The sequence below is a fragment of the Canis lupus genome, chromosome 15, assembly GCF_048164855.1.
Source record: "Canis lupus baileyi chromosome 15, mCanLup2.hap1, whole genome shotgun sequence".
NCBI lineage: Eukaryota > Metazoa > Chordata > Mammalia > Carnivora > Canidae > Canis > Canis lupus.
The window spans coordinates 21,374,088-21,395,419 of record NC_132852.1 but is presented as its reverse complement, the minus strand read 5'-3'; the positions used below and the strand labels follow the sequence as shown (position 1 = coordinate 21,395,419).

The following is a 21,332-nucleotide window of genomic DNA, read 5'->3' as shown; positions in this document are numbered from 1 at the left end:
CGGTGGGCGCGCCCCGCCCCTCCCCGGGACCCCCCGCCCGAGACCCCGGGACGCGCCCAGCGGCAGGCGGGCGGCAGGGGCCCGGGCCGCTCGGTCGCAGGGGTCGCTCTCGCACAGCCTCGCGCCTCCGCACACCCACTTCTCGCGAGGTTTCGTCGCCCCCTCCGCTCCCGCCCCCTCCGAGCGCTGGTGCGGGCAGCTCCCGCAATGGCTGCGCTGCGGAGGCTCCTGTGGCCGCCGCCGCGGCTGCCGCCCCCGCCCTCCCCCCACCACCCCCTTCCCGGGCTGTGGGGGCGGCCTGCGGGGACGGCCCCGGGCCCGCCTGGCCGGCCCTTCTCCTGCCGGGAGGAGGAAGAGGGGGCTGTGGCGGAGGCGGCGTGGAGGCGGCGGCGGCGCTGGGGAGAGCTGAGCATCGCGGCGGCGGCCGGCGGGGGTCTGGTCGGCCTTGTGTGCTACCAGCTGTACGGGGACCCGAGGGCCGACTCCGCGTGGGCGCCCGCCCCAGGGCGCGCCTCGGACAGCGCGGCCGCGGACCCGGAGGACCCGCCCCGCGGCCGGGGGCTGCTGCCCATCCCGGTCGCGGCTGCCAAGGAAACGGTAGGTGCGTGAGCGCGTGCGCGGGGGGGGGGGGGGGGGGCGGCGCAGGTGACGCCCGAGGGAAGGGCTGCCAGGTGCACCTGAGCGCCGGGAGGGAGGGAAGGCGCGACGTCGTGCCGGTGCGCTTGGGGCTGCGGGCCGCTGTGACAGCGGCACTGCAGGTTGTCGCAGTGTGAGGCGCGCGGCCCCGATCGGCACCTCCAGTGAGTGACACCAGGCGTAGGCCAGGCTGTCGGGGGCGGGGGGGGGGGGGTCACGCAGCTGTTGGGAAGACCGAGATGATGCTGTCATGATGCATCGGGACCTCAGAGGTTGCTGCAGGTATCACCTATCCATCAAAACCCCAAACCAGGGGGTCCCTGGGTGGCTCGGCGGTTTAGCACCTGCCTTTGGCCCAGGATAGGATCCTAGAGACCCGGGATCGAGTCCCACGTCGGGCTCCCTGCATGGAGCCTGCTTCTCCCTCTGCCTGTGTCTCTGCCCCTCTCTCTCTCTCTGTGTGTCTCTCATGAATAAATAAATAAAATCTTTAAAAAAAAAGGAAGGTAGAGAGCATTAAAACAATATTACCTTAAAAAAACCAGATTCTTTTTTAAATTAATTTTACTTTTAAAGTTGAGACATAGTATCACGTAGTTTTTAAGAGACCACACTTCGTACTGTTTTCCTCATAGTATGAAATTAAATGAATTAATACACTTTATTTTTATTTTTTTTAAGATATATTTATTTATTTTATGATAGACATAGAGAGAGAGAGACACAGGAGGAGGGAGAAGCAGGCTCCATGCCGGGAGCCCGATGTGGGTCTCAATCCCAGGACTCCAGGATCGCGCCCTGGGCCAAAGGCAGGCGCCAAACCGCGGAGCCACCCAGGGATCCCCGAATTAATACATTTTAAATAGAATTGTAGGATAGTTAGAATTGTACATCTATCATGTAAGCATTCAATAAATTTGTTTTTGTAATTGTATTCCTTTAATTACTTATTTATACTTACATGGGGTAATTGCTTAGGGTTTATAAAAATTCCTCTACAAATAATACCAAAGGCCTCTCTCTGACTCTTCCTAAGTCTCTAATCATACAATTCTGATTGTTATTCATTTTGCAATCAGTCTTGCCCCCCCTTTGAAAACGTTTATGATCTCTTTTTACCCCTGGTATTGAAACTTTCACAATAAAGAGCTTTTTGTGGGCGTGTTTTCATTTATTGTGCTAGGAACTTGAGACTGCTTTCAATATAGAAATTCATGTTTGAAAGTACTATATACTTTTCTTGTATTACTTCTTTGACAGTTTCCCTTCATTTTCTCTTTTTTTCTTTTTCTGGAACCTCTATCAGTCCGAAGTTAAACTCGCTGACAGATCCTAAACTAATTCTGATCTTCTAATTTTTTAATCTTGCTTATTTGCTTTAATGGGTGATGTCTTTGATTCGGTCTTTCATCTGTCCTATTGAAAGTTTTATTTCTGCTATCCTAATTTAATTCTAAACTATTTTTTGTTCTCTGATGTTCCTGTGGGATAGCCTTCTATTTTATTTTATGGCTGCTAAATTTCTCTTTCTAGTATAAGGATATTAATCATAGTGTTGTTTTGTTTTTTAATTGTCTTCCACTTCAAGCATTGTGTTGTTTCTTCCAGGTTCGTTTTTATTCCTGTTTGATTTTCTAAGCTCTCACTTTCATTTTTAGAGTTTTCCTCACATATCTGTGGTTGTTGCGTCTCTGTATTTGAGAGCTACTCAGAAGCTAGTTATACGTGAGAATGGCTTTTCATTTAGTGATCTGGCCTTTTTAATAGAGTGGCATCTAAATGTCAGTGTTCTTTGGTTTTTGTTTTATTTTAGAGAGGGAGAAGGGATGGACGGGTGAGACAGAGAATCTTAAGCATGCACTACACTGGGCGTGATCTTTTTTTGGAAACTCTATTGGTTGCCAGGCTTTATCTCACAACCCTGAGACCATGATGTGAGCTAAAATCTTGAGTCGGATGCTTAACCAACTGAGCCACCAAGGTGCCCCCAAATGTCAGTGTTTTATAAGTCCTTTTCTTTGGTGTCATTGAGTTTCTCCAAAGAATAGGAAAGGGTGGAGGAGCTGTAATCTAGATGCAGGTGCATATGTGCCTGTATGTGAGAGCCTGTGGGGGGAAGGGGAGGATAATCTATTGATGTTCTTATGTTTTATTATCTAATACTCTGTTTTCAGCCCCAACACCTACTCTGACTTCACAACTCCTTGTATCCCCAAGGCCTTATCCTTCCTAGGGTTTGTATCTTGAGTCAGCTTATTTCCCTTTGGTTTCCTTCTCCACAGTGCTCAAGTATTGCCTCTGCCTCCTTACATCAATTATCATTCCTCCATCTCTTCCATTTTATAAAAATTTGATGAATTCTCTTGAATGTTTTAGTCTCCTTTTCTCTTTCTTATTTCTTTTATGTCTCTTTTTTTTTAAAATTACCTTTATTGTAATTTTCATATGGTTAAGAGAGGAAGAGGTTGAAAGAAACTCATGAGGTCTGCCATTTTTTCAGAAGTATTTAATTGCCACTTTACTCATGTTGCTCATTTGATTTTCCTGAAGTGGTAGAAATTATTCCTTTTGTGCTTTAAAGCTATAAGAACCTTTGATTTATAAAACTTCTTTTAAGCAGCATGTTATGCTGAGCATAAGCCTAGCAATAAATTAACCTGTACATGTATGAGAATACAGAATTTAACTGATAGGCGTGAATAGCAGTAACTTACAGATATACAGATCTGTTAATATAGCCTTGAGGATTTTTTTAAAATTTAAATTCAGTTAGCCAACATATGATACATAGTTTCAGATGTAGTGTTCAATAATTTATCAGTTGCATCTAACACCCAGTGCTCATCACATCTTGCCCTCTTTAATGCCCATCATTCAATTACCCATCCTTCCACCCACCTCCCCTCCAGCAACCCTCAGTTTGTTTCCTATAGTTAAGAGTCTTTCATGGTTTTTCTCCCTCTCTGGTGACTTCCCATTCAGTTTTCTGTCCCTTCCCCTATGATCCTCAGTGCTGTTTATTTATATTCCACATAGGAGTGAAACCATTGTCTTTCTCGGATTGATTATTTCGCTCAGCATACCTTCAGTTCCATCCATGTTGATGTAAACAATAAGTATCTGTCCTTTCTGATGTCTGAGTAATATTCCATTGTGTGTGTGTGTGTGCCAACAAAAGATTTTTGTTTTTAAGACATTGCCTCTCAACGTCCTCCAGGAGGCTTTCCCTTACTTTATAGTTATTGAAATGCCTCTGCTTATCCTCTCCTCCTAGGTGATGACTTCTTGCAATTGTTTGTTGTCTTCTCTGCTTTTTTAGCCCTGTAAGGAGAGGCATTGTATTGGTCGTGGTCTCCTTTAAATCTTCATTGCTTGATAAGGGGCCTAGCCCTGGTAGACACACAATAAATATTTGTCAAGTGTATAAGCCCATGCTAAACATTGCATGGGACATATGCATTGAAAAGCCACAACCACATTCTGTGAGAATTAATAGTTTAATATTTTGTTCAGCTAAATGCTGGTTATTTATAGCATTAGAATTCGGAAGACTTCAGTGAAGGTCAAAATTCCAGGCTTTGGAAGACCAGTCACGTGACACTATATTTATTTTAATTGTGAAGTTTGGCTTGCCAAAATTTTTCAGTAGACATGGCCTTGAACTTTATTAATACTATAAAGAGATGGTGACAAGATTCTGTTTGGAACTTTACAATTTTAGCCTTAAAACATTATTTTTAGTAGTGGGAAAATTTTGTTCTATAACTGTGTTTTAGTTTTAGGTCCAAAATAAAAAAGTTTGGTTGCTTAATACACTTTAATCCATATTTTACTTATTGTACAGAACACATCTATTTTATGACTTACACATAGTTTTGCTTTCAAGAACAGTATTTGAATCTCTTTGATATAGTTCTATAATTGTTAATAATCATGAATTTTTTATTTCTTTCACTGTATATTTTTCCCAACCTCTTTTTAAAGCAGCACATATTGAGACAAAGTTATGTTTATTTTTTCCCAGAATATTGAAGAATTTGCCAGATGTGTAAATGGAGAAGATTCCTAACTTTTTATAGACTGAGGAAAGCCACATAGATGTAAAACTGAGGATAGGTTACTTTTGTGTAGAATAGCTAAACTAGGTGGGTGATCCCTTCTTTTTGCTTTCTGAATCACTCCATGGCAAATGGACCAGATTCTAACCTAACATTTCTTCTAGTGGCCTGACCATGTTATAGATTCACATACAATGACTTGAGTGTAGGGGTTTTTTTTCTAAGTAAATTACAGAATAAAATTTGGATGAATTTGGGGGAAAAAAAAGTCCTATTTCTGGTTATACCAAGCTAGGAGTTAGTTAAAAACTAAAAGATAAAAGTGCATACACCTTTTGTCTTGGTTGCAGTGAAAGATAGTTACAACATTTTATGAATGTTTTTTATTCAGATCCACATTGTGAATCAGGAAATGAAATATCATGACTTTAAACTTAACTTTTTAAAAAATTCTCATTTGTAGTTCTTTTTTAAGACTTGGACATTGTCAAATAATCCACAACAATCAGTTTGAATGAAGGTATATACAGGTTTTTTTCCTTGGTATATATAATCACATTAAAAAATGATAAAAACATTGAATTGTATTTTGAATTGGAATTCAGGTAAATAGTATTTGGGTTTAATGTGACTTCCTAGTTGATTCTCACATTCTCACATGCAATTCTGTTTATATAATTTGGGGCTGGACTGTTTATGAATCCCAAGTAAAGTAAAATGTAGCTTCCTTCTTATTGGTTGAATGTATAATTTATCCTTAATAATTTTTGAGAAATGGATGTCATTTTCTACCTATAGATTAAAACGGACATTTGAGATTATTAAAACAATTATATTACCCCTAAGGGTTTTTGTGTGTGTGTGTATTTTAAAGATTTTATTTATTTATTCATGAGAGACACAGAGAGAGGGAGACAGGGACACAGGCAGAGGGAGAAACAGGCTCCATGCAGGGAGCCCGACATGGGACTCATCCGGGACTCCGGGATCACGCCCCGGGCCGAAGGCAGGCGCTAAACTGCTGGGCCACCCAGCGATTCCCAAGCCCTAAATTTTTGAAGCTTCTCTGAGGGAGGCTTCATTCATCCTCCATAAAGCACATAAGCTTTGTAGCTCATGAGATTTTAATAAATTCTTATTTAATAATTCAATGAATGAATTCTAAATCTTGAAATAAATTACAGTATTTTATTATTACAGTTCTTTAGCAAGCTTGCTTTCACAGAATCACCTTATCCATACAAATATGCATGTGACTTTAAAGATTAGAAAATTAATGCCAGATAAAATAATGGGTGTATTACCTCTTTGTGTTATCTGTGAGGATTAATGATTAGACACTGAGTCATAGCATTAGTAGTAGATGTAAATTTAGTAACTAATTTCAATTTCATTAGATAATAGATGCATACCGCATACATTTTTGTTTTCTTCTCTTTCTCTAAGCATATGAGAAGACAACAGATTCATTCTCTTTAGAGTCCTTAGTCTTAAATACTTTAATGTTTTTTTATGAGGTGGTTGCTTGTGTGAAATTATGTATTTAAACTGTTGACCACCAGATTCCCATACCAGTTTTTTAAATTTCTTAATTGTTGTCAGTGTAGCAGTTCTGTCACCAAATGGCTCCTTTAATCTCTTCCGCCTCCACTTCTTTCTCTTTTAAATAGTATATATTATGTTAATGGCCGTTAATGTGTAAAGAGTAGTACCTTTCCTGGTCCTGGAAAAGTATTAGGGAAGTATATGTATGTATATGAGTATATGAGTCTATCCAAATGATTAATTTTTTAAAGATTCGTGTATTAAGCAGTTATTTTCAATTTCACATCATAAAAATCAAAATTTCCATCTCATGTCCAATTTGGAAACAATTTATCCATCTTTCCCACTGATCCATTTATTCATTCAAATACTTCACTCAAGGAATGTTTATTGAAATATAGTATTGGAGATTTAGTGGTGGATGAAATTAAACTCCTGTCCTTTTGTAGCTTACAGTCTAGTGAAGACATAGAATAATTGTGATGCAATATGGTAAAGTGATGCGATGGGAAAAATAGGGGGGATCATGCAGGAGGGACTATAACCAGGCTTGCAATGTGAAGTGTGGCTTAGATATATCTAAGTTGAGATTTAAAGGATGGGTAGGAATTGTTGGGGAAACAGGGAGGCAAAGCGGGTGAAGAAATGTGTTCCAGGAGGAAATAACGTGTGTGGGAATGAGCATGGTGTGTTTCCAGAATTGAAAGATCAGTGTGTCTGTATAGCAGAGAATTTGAGGCAGGAGTGATCAGACCGACTTTAGGCCAGAAATGTAACCAGGAGGCAGACAGTACAAGATCTGCTAAGGCTTATCAAGGAGTTTGAACTCTACCTTAAGAGCAATAGGGAAGCATTGACAAATTTTGAGGCATGAGGATGATATAATCAAATCTACATTTTAGGAATATTCTTTGACTGGACGGGGAAGTAGAGGGAGGGATACAGTGCTGGAAAGGAGGAGACCAGGTAAAATGCTCTTACTTCTTAGATGAGAATGTGAGAGGATATCATTCTCTATATTCTGTAATTTAAAAAATGCATGTCAAACAGTTTTTACTCATACTATTTCTTTAGACAAGAAATGATTATGACTTTACTAGGGAAACAGCAGTGAAGCAATGAGAAGTTGCTGCATTGGAGAGAGATTTAAGAGCTCATCAGATCAACAGAATTGGTAGTTGACTGGATTTTAGGAATGAGAGAGGTATGAGTTTGAGATGGGTACTCAAGTTTTTGTCTTGGGCACTGGCTAGGCTGTGAGTGTTCACGGAGACTAGACCCTCAGGAGAAAAAAAAGTTGGGGGCAGTGGACATCGATGATGTTATTAACTTGTACAGTGGATCAAGGTATCTTCTGGATAGCCGTAGGGAAGTTTCCAGTTGGATACACAGGTCAGAAGTTCAGGAGAGAAATCTGTGCAATAGCAATCGATTGGGAAATCACCAAGTGTTGAAAGTTATAAGAATGGATGACGTTGTTCAGAATACGTAGAACATGAAGAGTAAAGCACCTAGGGAAAGAGTCCTGGTGAGCATCAGTGATGTAAGAAACTGTCAGAAAAATGGAACCCTGCAGAAAGCTGAGAAGTAATGTCTAGACTGGCATAGCCAGGAGAGTCATGGAAGCCAGCAAAGTACTATAGAAGTACTGATAAGAAGTACTGTAGTCAGTTTCAGTGGGTGCTACCAGAGGAGTTCATCTTAAATGAGCAATAGGAAGTGTTCACTGGATTTACCAATAAGGAGGTCCGGGATGATCTTGGTGAGATCTGGTAGGTGAAAATTAAATTCTGGAGTAAAGGTAAAGAAAAGGTGATGTGGGCAAGATGAGGTAAGTGTTGAGACGCTTTTATAAATTTGGCCATGAAGGGGAGAAGGGGGAGAAAAACGTAGAACATAGAACATAGGGACATAGAATTGGTTTTTTTTTTTTTTTAAGATGAAAGACCTTTAAATATGTTTAAATGTTGAACGAAAGAAGAGGAACACTAAACCAAAGGAAGGAGAGGGGATAAATTACCAAGAACCAAGGTATAGATGGAAAATAAACATTAAAGCACAATGGAAGAATTTAATCATAGATAGTAGGAACAATGCCAGGAAGAAGGGATGGGAGGACACAAAGATTACACATTCTTAGCGGCAAATGGTTGAAAGAGTTCCTGCCTGATGGTTTCTATTTTCACTGTGAAATAGAAGGTGATGTCATCTTCTGAGAGCAAGATGATAGAAATTTGTAGGTTAACCATTATAGATAGAGATTTTGGGAAAGAATGGTGAATGGAAATAGCCATTAAAAAAACAAACAACTATTTTGTTTGTTAAACAGAGTAAAAGACCATGAAATCTTTTAATTTGCTCATGTTTTGTATTTGCAAGGTTGAATATGAGTTTTTAAATGATAAAATGAGTTTTTAACTTGCTCAGGAAATGGAGAAGTTTTTCAATGGATATTTCTACATGGTCACAGCTTTTGCTATTTTAAGTCTTGTTTATGTTACTCCACTTCTTAGGATGTATAAGCCTTAGTAATATGATCTGATTAGTACTTTTTTACCCATGATGTAATATTTAACTTATGTAGGAAATAGGCCAAACTTATAATGCACTAGAGATTTTATTCTATTATTTAAACTTGATGGGCGAGTTTAAACTAGAGACTTAGTTTTCACTGATCTCCTGTGATTGTTGTACCAAACACTAAGAATTTAAGTAACTTTATTTTGTTTAACAGTGTAAACACTTGTGATGAAGAAAAATGTGTTAAAAAAAATTAAACAAGTTTTATTTACAGCATCTATCTAGCATTAAAGAAAATGCCTAGTCATTTGTGTACTCAACAGGATTCTCTAGATATGTTTTTCATCTTTCTTTTTAAGTAACCCTTTACTCCTTTATGCTTTGACATATTGATTATATAAGCAAAGTAAAATGTGAAAATTTAGTGCTGTATCACTTAATTGATTAGCATAGTTTTTATTCATTGAAAAGTTATTTTTCTAAATTGGAGAGTAGAATCCAAGTTTTCTGCTTTTTCCCCATTCGCTAAGTTACCTTTTACTCATTTAACACTCCAGCTCCAGAATGTAGAATATAGAAAGTATATATAAGAGAATTTTAAATAATTCCATTTTTTCTGCTTTCTGATAAGAATGGTATCTATCTGATATATGTGTGTGTGTGTGTGTGTGTGTGTGTGTGTGTATATATATATATATATATATATATGGACTAAGTATGATATTTGGATTATCCCTTTCTCTGGAAGGATCTAATAGATTATTCAGACTGCTTGGGAACAATTCAAAATAGATTTTTTCTAACCAGCTTCACATCAGGTCAGAAAGGCTCCCATAGGTTACATCCAGTTTAAATGTCTTTTTTTCTTTTTTTTAATTTATATATTCATGAGAGATATGGAGAGGGAGAGGCAGAGACACAGGCAGAGAGAGAAGCAGGCTCCCTGTGGGGAGACTGATGTGGGACTCCGGGATCATGCCCCAGCTGGAAGGCAGACCTTCAACCACTGAGCCACCCAGGCATCCTGGTTACATGCAGTTTAAGGTAGCTTCAACCTGTTAATATTAGTTATAGTGGAATAGGATCATCTAAACTTCTTCCAACTGCAGTTGACCCTTGAACAACAGGAGTTTTTTGCACTGTGCAGGTCCACTTATAGGCAGATTTTTTCCCCCCATAAATACAGTACTGTAAATGTATTTTTCCTTCCTTATGATTTTGTTAATATATTGTCTTTTCTTTAGCTTACTTGATGTAAGAATACAGTATGTATACATATAACATAGAAAATAATTGTTAATTGACTTTCAGTTATTGGTAGGACTTTTTGTTAACAGGAGGCTATTGGTAGTTAAGTTTAGGGGTAATTAAAAATTATATATAGATTTTCAACTACACAGAATTTGGTGCCCCTAGCCCCCGCATTGTTCAAGGGTCAAATGTACTTTAATTTTATTCTTACTATTCTGAAGATAAAATGTGACTTGTAATTCTCCATATACATACAAGCACACTCATTTATCATCCCCAGAAAATTAAGAAAGGTTTGAAGCTGTTACTACCATCAAACGTAATAATAGAGTCCTATGGGCAAACAATCATAGGCAGCTTTTGGACTAGGATTTGTGGTGAAAGGAGATGAGTGTAACTTGAACTTTTGTTGTCATCTGGCTTTCTCCATACTGATTGCTCTCCAAATAAATTGATCATATTAGGATTTTATGTCCTTCTAGTAAAGAATACAGACTTAGTAACTTTTTGGTCCAGGACTATGTACATGAACTGTCACATAAGCCTGTCATGTTCTCTTCTGATCTGCCAGCCCTGGTGATTACTTGATCATCATGAAAGATAAGAATTTTGATTCAAGTGGTTTATAACACAGACTTAATCAAAGTGAATACAACCTATTTGGGGAGTAATATTAAAATTTGTAATTGGTACTTTGACCTAGTATTCTAAATTTTATTAGAAGTACAAATACTGGGTGCTATTGTGAACTAAATATTTAATTATCAAAAATATTTCATATGTATCACTAAAATCTAGAACTTATCTTGAATTACTATGGTAGTTATTTTGAAATTTTTGTAAAAGTGCAGGCGAGCAGGCAAACTTGCAAATTATAGGAGAGTAGCACTCTGTGTCTTTGGTGTTTTACCCACATCTTTTGCCCAGCAGAATACAAAACATGGCTAAAGCTGGAGATTGGGTTGCACATTGATCTTCAAAAGAATGGTGAAATTGGAAGGATATGGAGAAGTGAACCATAGAGGGATCATCTGGATGTCAGATAAACAAGAACATAAGTTAGTCAGGTACCTGAGAGTGTATTTGAGGGAAGTTCTAGAAACATGTCTCTTTCATATTTTGATGATGTGTCTTATTAAGGAGGGTTTCTTAGATTCTACAGAGAAAGTGCCATTTTTCTTTTCTTTCTTTCTTTCTTTTTTTTTTTTTTTTTGGGAAAGTGGCATTCTTAAATATATTGTAAAATTCAAGTTATCTGTAGTTGTGCTTTCTTAGTTGTAGAATAGCAGAGTGGCTCCCTAGGGAGTTAGTTTAATTCTTTTGGTACTAATACTAGGATCAGGGTATTCACAGACAGAGGAGTCAGAGGTACCTAACCTAGAAAAATCTCTGAAGGCATCTTGGTATCCTGCTGATTCACTCACAGCACTACATCCTAATGCAAAAGTGACTGTGATCTTCATGTAATTGTTTAGCTTGGGAAAATATAGAGATTCCTCCCTCTCCTATCCCTTACTTCCTCCCTCTACAATGATCAGCGTGCCCATTTCTACTTATGAATGCCTTCTACAGCAGCTTTAAACTCAGGGATTAGAGATTATGGAAATAACATTGGTTGAAATAAGTGAAAGCAAGGTGCCATCAAGAGCAGATAGCTTGAAATCTATCTGGGCCCTGTATAGCAAAGTCAGTGCCTTTTCTTTTTTTTTAAGATTTTATTTATTTATTCATGAGAGGCACAGAGAGAGAGAGAGAGAGAGAGAGAAAGAGAGGGGCAGAGACACAGGCAGAGGGAAAAACAGGCTCCATACAGGAAGCCCAACGTGGGACTCGATCCCCGGTCTCAGGATCACACCCTGGGCCGAAGGTGGCACTAAACGGCTGAGCCACTTGGGCTGCCCAAGTCAGCGCCTTTTAATTGGCCTTTCAGGAAGTCTCAACAAGCACTTTCATTTACATTTTACTGGCCAGAATTTAGTCTAAATTGTCATTTTTACTTAGCTTATATAACTACAACAAAGCCCGATGAATGTAATCTTTATTCTGTGTGCTATTGTGCCTAGCTGAAAATCAGAGTTCTCTTTCTAAGGAAAAACTGGAGAATAAGTAATAGATATTTATCAGTCTCGGTTAGGTGTGAAGTATACTTTATTAGCAAAATTGTCTTTTTTCTTTTAAATGGCTTTTAAATTAAATTAAAATCCTCATAAATAAGTTATGGAATGCTCATTTAATAAAACGATTTAGACTTCTGGTTCTAATAATATAGCATACTATATAAACTGTCATAAAAATATTTTAAACTTCCTTATAAATGCCATACTGTACTCATAAGAAATTAAGGGAAATTTCCAGGGGCAGAAATAAAGAGGAAACTAGTAACTAGAACAGCGTGAGCTGTGGCTTACTTGGGTAAGCAGTGAGTTATTATTCATAGAACTGTAGGGACTTGGATTTTAATGCCTGTTTGGGGATAGAAACAAGACCTTGGGAAGTTGAAACTGAAACACTCAGAGCCCTCTTTAAAAAAATGGACTAGAAAAAATCATTCTCCTAGTGTGATGACAGGGAAACCTGACGATGTCTGCCTGGATTCCAAGTCGAAAAAAAAAATCTGAGAATGTATAAACATGGCCTCTTACCACCTCATATAAGTTCAGAGTTAGAACTTATGTTACTCAGAGAAAGAGCTGATATCACTGCCAGAAAGAAATACAAAACTTTTTCGGAGGAAAATACCTTTGAACACTGACCATTTGTAATTCTTACAGAGAAGGTCTGGAAGAGGGTAAGCTCGTAATCCAAAAGTACAAAAATATATGAAGTTTTATTTCAAAAGTGTTAATAAACTGAGTGGATTCCTAACAATTAAATATTAGGATAATTTGGTTGAATCTGTAAGTTAAGTGTATGCAAAATGATTAAAGATAATGAAAAATTGGTATGAAAAAGAATCAATAAAGAATTTCCATGTAAAAATAGTTCTTGAAGGCTCCATAGCTAAGGCAGCATATAAAACATAACTGAAGAGGCATTTAGGAATCCAGAAGATAATTTTGAAGGAACTACACAGAATGTAACACACTTTTAAGGAAGTGGTAAATATTAAGGAGAATTCGATAGACATGAAAAATAGACTGGGTCTAAAATTTGTCTACCAGGGCATATAGACTGAGAGAATGAGAGAGACAACATTCTAAGAGGAGTGGTTGAACAGTTCTCAAAAGGAACAAAGATGTTAATCCCCAGATTTAGGAAACATAAACAGTCCTGGTTGGGATAAATAATAAATATGTATTTAGTCAGATTGCAGTAAAACTATAAAATTAAAGATAAAGGGAAGAAGGACAGATGTGTACAAATGGGATATTAGTTGGCCTGATTCAAGACTAACTTGGATGGTGGATAGGAGCCAGAAGACAGTATAATATTGTCTTCAAAATGCTGAGAGAAAAATAACTGTCATCTTAGATTTCTATACCTAAGTAAATTGTCATTAAGGAAGGAGGGTAAAATAAATTCATTTTTGTAAGATTGGGACAGTTTACCACTTTCAGATCATCATTGAAAAAACTAAAGAAGATATGAGGAAAACAGGAACATAAAATGAAGGGTGAAATTCAAGAAGCAATGGTGAATTTAAAAATTGATAAAAAAAATGAATTCTTAAACATTGACTATATACTACAACTAAAATGGTAATTATTACTATGTTGAAAGGAGTTAAAACAAGGTGGACCTCAAATATTGAACAATGATATGTAAGACAGTAAGGCTTGATTGAAGGTAAAGTGTTCTATGTGGGAAACAAAAATAAAATTAGATGTCTACCTCATGCCATAATAATACAGGTGGATTGGAATCTTAAATGTGATTAAAAAAAAAACACAAAACTTAAAGCTACGTAGAGGGATATATATATGAAGACAAAATTTTGGCATAAGGTGGTGGGAGGATTTTTAAAACAAAACACAATCTAGAATGGAAAATGCTGTTGTACTTCACTTCATTAAAGCAAAAGTATCTATAAAATAAAAGTCTTGGAATGACAGAAGATACTTATATGTAATACATGGCATTTGCAAAGCATATGTATCCAAAAAGCAATGATCTGCAAATCATTTTTTAAAAAAGACAACATCATAAAAAAATGGACAGGGAGTCTCAACAGGCCATTCAAGAGAAAGATACTCAGAAAACTAAACACATGAAAAGATGATCAACATCATTAATAATAGGAAAATATAATTATAACCATAGTGAAATATAATTATAGCCATAACAAAGTATCATTTCTTACCAATCAGATTGGTAAAATTAAAAAAAATTGACAATAACTTTTGCAACAAAAATTCTCATACTCAGTAGGAGTATAAAATCTTTGGAAAATAAGTTTACGTTGAAGATTCACATGCCTAATAATTCAGAAATTCTATCTAGGTATAAACTTTTGAGAAATGGAAACCTATAATGAGGAGATAGGTTTAACAATCTTTTTAGATGTCTCTAATACTTATATTTCTAATCCTACAACAGCCACTTCAAAATGTTGTCTTTCACTCTACCTGCTGCATACCTCTCTGTTCTGTCTCAAGCAAATGACCTCCATTTTCACAGAGAAAATGATTAGAAGTAAATTTGCTCAGTTTATTACTTCTTCATAACAAAATTTACCTTTATCTCTCCCTCACTTCTGGTTCCATAGGAATGAAGATATCATCTTGCAAAACTAGAGAAAGGAGTTTAGAGTTTAGAGTCCTTGATTTTTTTTCTAGCAGTGCCCAGTAGCCTAAGAAATGGAGCAGTTCTAGGTGATAATGTAGTGTGGTGATAGAATTTTGCCCTTGAATTTTGAAGTGGGGAAGCGAGAGAACTTTGAGGCTAAGTTATCAGATGGGCCAACATTGAATGTTGACGTTCTCTCTGACATGATTTGTGGTGATGAGGAAAACCATGAGTTATGTTCAGAGTCCTCTTTTAAGTGAGTAGGAATGCCTACAAGTTGCCATTGGCAAAGTTATATAACTAGGGCATATCTGCCTCTAACAGCATCAGTGACTCAGAATTTATTTGGCTGATATTAGTGCCTAAGTGAAGTTGGTGGCAAAGAAGAGCAGAGTATCTTCATCATCTCAGTGACAAAAATATAAAAATGAATTACAAAATAAATAAAATTGATTGATAAAAGACAGGTGACCAGAATCAGTTAGTTCCACAAAAATGTTAAACTAGGGAGTATGTTTAAGACCAGTTTTTATGGATGAAGGAAGATTATTGAAAAAGTAAACATTCCACCCTCAATCACATAAAATCCTTGGGTAGCTTCTTAAGTTTTAGGATCTATCACAGTCCTACAATGTACTTACTCTTCTCCAGAAAGAAATACCAGATTGTTGGGGTGCCTGGGTGGTTCAGTTGGTTAAACATCTGAACCTTGATTTCAGCCCAGGTCATGATCTCAGGATCATGAGATCAAATGCCATGTTGGGCTCTGTGTTCAGAGTGGAGTCTGCTTGAAATTCTCCCTCTCTCTTTCTTCCCCACCCTCTATTCATGTGCTCACTCTCTCTCTCTTTCTCAAATAAATAAATGAATACCTTTTTTTTTTTAAACAAACACCATAACTAACTAATTATAAGTTTTCATTTTCTGCTTCTTGTCAAGACATTCACATCATCTCCAAGATTCAGGATCTATTTAAGATGCAGAATTGGATTCAAATAGGCCTTTATTAGGCTAGTTTGCACTAATAAGTAGACCTTCAGGTCTCAGTGAGTTGACCTGATAAAAGCTGACTTATTGTTTATGTAATAATCCTAGGGTTGTGTATGGGTTGAAAGGAAGACTCCTGCATGTGGCTTTCCTTCTAGATGTCATTCAGGCATCTAAACTGATAGTGACTCTGCCATCTTTAATAAGTGGCTTCCAAAGTTACTTAGCATGTCAACATACCAGCTAGCCAAAAAGGGGTGGTGGAGGACAGAGGAATTCTTGTGGGAAGGTTTTGTGGACCTGGCCTGGAAGTGGCACACATCACTGCCATTCATATTACATTTTATAAACTGAGTCATATAGCCACATCTAAGTGCTGGAGATAGTGGGGAATGAACTGTAACTGTATGCCTGGAAAGAAGAGTTAATGATTTCATTAATATAATTAATATATTTTTGTACCACCAACTACTTCAAACATGATAACCATAACTTTTTAATTCTCATAAGAACTAATAATGCCTCAAGTTTATTAAATAGGAATTTTAATTGAAAATATGTACATGATATATAAAGGTGTAGATTTTATATTGTCCTCAGGCAATCTAAGTAAATTTTAGTCAGCAAAAATAATCTTACTGCATTGATGAAACCTGAAGGAGAACCTGGTTTACTACCTCAAGCCTTACATGTTTCCTTGTGGTAGGAGAAATTCATTGGCCTAATCTGTACAACCACTACCTCTTTGAACCTGATCTAGAGCCACTTTCCAGGTGTATACTCTATAATCTGATAGAAATTTATGAACCTGCTATGGTTCCTGCAAATAAACACTGCATAATTCTGTATTTGAAGATAGAGAAGAACTTAATCTATTTCTTTGAGCATCAGCCTTTTTTGTCTTCCTTCCTAGAGAACTTTCTAGATGGTAATGTTTCACTTTATTAGATAATGAAACTGAATCCCCACATAAAATTCTCTTAAGTATAAAATCTTGAGAATGAAGTTAGAGAGTACATATTAATTAGGCCTTTAAAAACGTTTATATCTCAAATGAGATATGGTGTGTAAAGAGGTTCAGTTTTAATACTTTACCACTGTCTGCCTTTGTAACACTAACTCAGTCATTTAACCTTTCAGGGTTATCATTCTATGAAATTTCTTAGGGATGATAGATTTGAATTTGTGAGGTCCATTTCAGCTATACTAGTTCTTTAATCTTAAAATCACTATTTTTTCTAACAATTTATTTGATTATAACTTGTTTTTTTGATCTTCCCATCTTTTAATCCTCTCTAAACTTAAATTTTTTAAAGTTTTTATTTTAATTCCAGTTAATTAACATGTAGTGTTACATTAATTTCAGATGTATAGTGATTCACCAACTCCATACATCACCCAGTGCTCATCAGTACAAGTGCACTCCTTAATCCTCATCACTGATTTCACCCATCTCCCCACCCGCCTCCCCTCTGGTAATCATCAGTTTTTTCTCTATAGTGAAGAGTCTGTTTCTTGATTTGTTTTTTTGTTTCTTGATTTGTCTCTCTCTCTCTCTCTTTTTCCCCCTTTGCTTATTTGTTTTGTTTCTTAAATTCCATATACGAGTGAAGCCACATGCTAATTGTCTTTCTCTGACTTATTTCACTTAGTATTATACCTCTAGTTCCATTCATGTTATTGTAAATAGCAAGATTTCATTCTTTGTTATGGCTGAGTAATATTCCATTGTATATATATTTTTTAAATCTGTTTTGTAAATTGAAACATTAGTTTTATAAACTTTGTCCCAGGTGATGCCATTTTGGCTTTCATTCTTGTTAAATTCAGGGACATTTAAGTTCTCTCAGAAAATAAAATGTAAACATAATGGGAATAAACTGTCAAAACTAAGTAATATTATATGATTTTTAAAACCTGTTTACCCTTTACAATAATAATTTCTACAAGTGAAAATTTGAATTATTTTTAAGATTGTATACCTTTTATTAGTGCTTTTTTCTTACATTCTCTTTTTAAAGTTGTTTTTGCCAAATTTAACAGGTATATAAATATATGTAGTTGGCCCTTGAACAATGCAGGGCTATGAGTATCAACCCCCTGTAAAGTCAAAAATTTTTATAACTTTTGATTCTCCCCATCTGAACAATTAATAGCCTACTGTTTACCAGAAGCCTTACTTCTAATATAAACAGTTGGTTAATACATATTTTGTATGTGATATGTATTATATGCATATTATTATATACATACACCTTATTTTATTCTTATAACAATGTAAGCTACAGAAAAGAAAACGTTAAGAAGGTCATAAGCAAGAGAAAATACATTTATAGCACTGGACCTATGTGATTCAAACCTGTGTTCAAGGGTGAACTGTTATTCCAGCACTCAGAATTAATACTTGTTAACATTTTGACATACTTGTTTTTAGTTTCCTTTCAGAGATAAATACTAAGTGTGCTGTCTTTTTTAATAGCAATATTGAAGACAATTTGCCTCTAATAGAGTTTCTCCTCACTTTTTTTTAAAATCTATAGTTTTAAGACAAAAACTGACAATGTGGTACAAAGTTTATATTTAAAGTTTTCATAGAAACCTAACACATGCCTAAAAAGATTTTACAATACATTTTTAGGTACAGGTCTAGACAATGTCAAGAACTGATGGATCTCATGATTCAAGACAGCATTTTGGGTATTAGGTAATTCTTAGGATTAGAAAAAATTTTGCTTTGTTTTGTGTTTTAAAGTGAACCACTGCCCCGGTATGAAAGTTTAATCTTCTGAGATCAGGGCTTTTGAAATCATTCACCTCTCAAAGTGATTGTGTGAAGTTGTGCTGTCAGTAGTTTCAGAGTTCAAAGTTCAAAAAGCAGGCTCCAAAAGTTTTCCATTCTAAGAGCATGGGCCTTTCTTCCCCTGCAGTTCTACCTTCTATACCACCCTCTTTCCTTCCCCAAATACCTCAGCCAGTTGCTTGGATTAACAGGCTGATATTTATAGCTTTATAATTGAAAAAGAAAGAGTCTTGTCAATGTCAAGAATTAGCACCTCTAAGACGGGACGCTGGGCTGGTATATGCTTCAATAAAACTTGCCCTCCTCAACCAGTTTCCATTCTACAAATGGCACCTGGTGACTAATTGACTGGTATAGTCCTTCGTTGGGAACAGCATTAGGCACAGGCAGGGAATACCTTGACTTGTAAGTTTCAGGTACTCACAGCTTTTAAACAGTTTCTCACAGTCCTCACTGAGGTCACCAGTGACATTTTTTTTTTAAAGATTAAATATTCTGGTCATAGAACCAAATCATCATTAGGTTGTTCTTTCCATTGTTTCACCATTTTCCCAGTCAGGCCCCAAATTTTAACAAGAATGATCCTACCTGTTTCTCTCTTCCTTCCTACTCCATCCGTCCTACCACCAAATAATATACCAAAAATTGCTGAAACTAAATACACACTGCCCTATAAAAATGCAGAGCTAATACTTTTGAAAAGCAGGCTTTGTGTTGTGGAGATGCTCTTTGAAGATCTAGAGTATCGTTTGTTACACTCATACACTCATTCTGCAAGTTTTTTCCTTTATGGAGGCTTTCTCCTTTTCTTAGCCACGTACAGAATGAGCTGCCCTTGCAGCACTTCTTTCTCTTCCTTCCCCGCACTGGGATGAGTGTGCAAACTACATAGCTGGAAAGGCTTTAAAGCACTTGCTCTAAGGCACAAAAACTGTACTGATTCTTCAAAGGACATCTGCTCAGGCCACCTCTATGGTGTCAAGACAAGTAAAACGCCTTCCTTTCCCACTTGAAAACCATGGTCAGATGTGACAGGGGCTGGTACTCAGAAGTTAATTATTGCCATTTTTTTTGTCACCATCCTCTGGGAGGTAGGAATGCCATGTTAGCCTTTCATCATAGAAGGATATTGATCCCCTGTGGGCACTTGACATTGGCTTCCTTGGCAAGGACCAGGTCATCCTCATCAGATTTTTTTCCATTTCATCAAGAACACAAGCTCTGCATTGGAGTCCATAGCTCCAATAATCTGTTCCAGCTCCAAACCCTGGGCAAAACCTCATGGCTCCTCTGACTCTTCTTTCTTCTTTGATTTGTTCTCTTCCTTATTTTCAGAATCAGAGTCAATTTTCCTGTATTTTTTTCTGTCCCACATGCCGTTTTCTATGACTGTAGAAACTCAGCAATGATGTCAGGGCAGTCCGGGTTCTCTTCTGGATCCTGTGTGTTGTCCTCATCTGAGGATCCCTTCCACTTTAGGAGGTACTCCACTTTGCCTTTTCCACTCAATGTTCGGGAAATTTTTAAACCACATATCCTTCCTCCTCCTCTTGCAGCATCTCCTCCACTGTCATCTTGTTTTGTTTCTTTCTCATTGTGCCCACCAGCTTTCTGGTCTAAATGGTGATGCTGCTCAGAGCAGCACCCAAGCGCATGAGAGGAAACAGTGCCGTGCTAATGATGTGTCAGGACCAGTGGGGGAAGTGGTCTCCAGAAAAGGAACAAATCGCTTCACATTTTAAAGCTTGTTTTTGTCTTAGCAATAGAAACAGAAGTTAACATAGTGTTGTGATTGAGAGTGTGGTCTTTGTAGTCAGAACACCTGGATTTGAATCTCCGCTTTTTCACTCAAGTACCTTGCCAATGCTAATTAAATTTGTCTCATTTCCCTCCTCTGTAAAGTAGGAATAGTAATAGTCCCTATATTACAGGATTATTCAGAGAGCTTAAAATAGTCAGGCGCATAGGTAGGTCTTGGTATATGTTACCTTTTTTTAAAAATGCAGTTAAATAGGGACTGTGTATGGATAACAGCAAGGTTACAATGCTAGGTGTCAAGTTATTGCCTCAGCTTCAAATGTGCCCTTCAGTACCCTGCTTATAATGCTGGTATTGGAACTTGCAAACATTGCTTTTTTTGCCATTAGAATTTGCAGCACGGGACACTGTAGGCAGCAGAGGCTTCTTTCTCTGCCTCTAGTGTGTCTCTGTTCTGCTTGTACTTAGGGGGCAGCACTGTGAAACACCCAGTAACACTCACCGCAAGCTATTCTGTGCCAAGGGCCAGTCAGAAGATGAAAACTACCTAGTAATTTGAACAGATAAGGTTCAATATGAAGAATTCTTCACTATTTATAGGAGGTTAGCTACTGAGAAGGAATCAAATTTCAGAAGAATATTCTAGGGCTGAGGGAGAGAACCTAAGGAGAGAACAAACTTGGAAGGGCAGCTGCCTCCCTAGGTTGAGATTTAGGCCTTGTTAGAAAAGGTGGATTCACAGCTAGAGCTTTGTCCCACAGTTGCTGGGCTGAGGTTGGCAAACAGGAAAACATACGGTAGGACTGGCAACCTGGAAGCTGTGTGCATTGGGCCAGTGCTGGCAGGCAGGGAACCTGGGTTAGAACTGCCATGCAGGGGATCACCCACTGTGATGCAAGTAGGGCAAGGCTGGTTGTGGGCAGGAAACCCCTCCATTGGGGTACAAGTAGGCCAAAGATGCTAGGACCTATCTTACTTTGTTTGTTTGTTTATAAAGGATCCAAAAGAGGGGGTATATAATAATATCTCCAGATATTCAAATTCTTCCAGAC

At 37.6% G+C, this 21,332-nt stretch overlaps 1 protein-coding gene and 1 pseudogene across 6 annotated transcripts in view; one reads left to right on the top strand and one right to left on the bottom strand.

Moving 5' to 3' along the window:
* Window positions 1-192: 192 nt before the first annotated feature.
* MICU3 (mitochondrial calcium uptake family member 3) overlaps window positions 193-21,332 on the top strand; it is a 95,555-nt gene continuing 74,415 nt past the window's right edge. For all 6 annotated transcript variants that reach the window (XM_072776209.1, XM_072776206.1, XM_072776207.1 and 3 more), the window contains exon 1: window positions 193-597. In XM_072776209.1, the coding sequence (XP_072632310.1) occupies window positions 208-597 (390 nt within the window). In that variant the 5' untranslated portion in view covers window positions 193-207. The remainder of the gene's footprint in view (window positions 598-21,332) is intronic.
* LOC140605493 (chromobox protein homolog 1 pseudogene) lies at window positions 19,575-20,117 on the bottom strand (annotated as a pseudogene).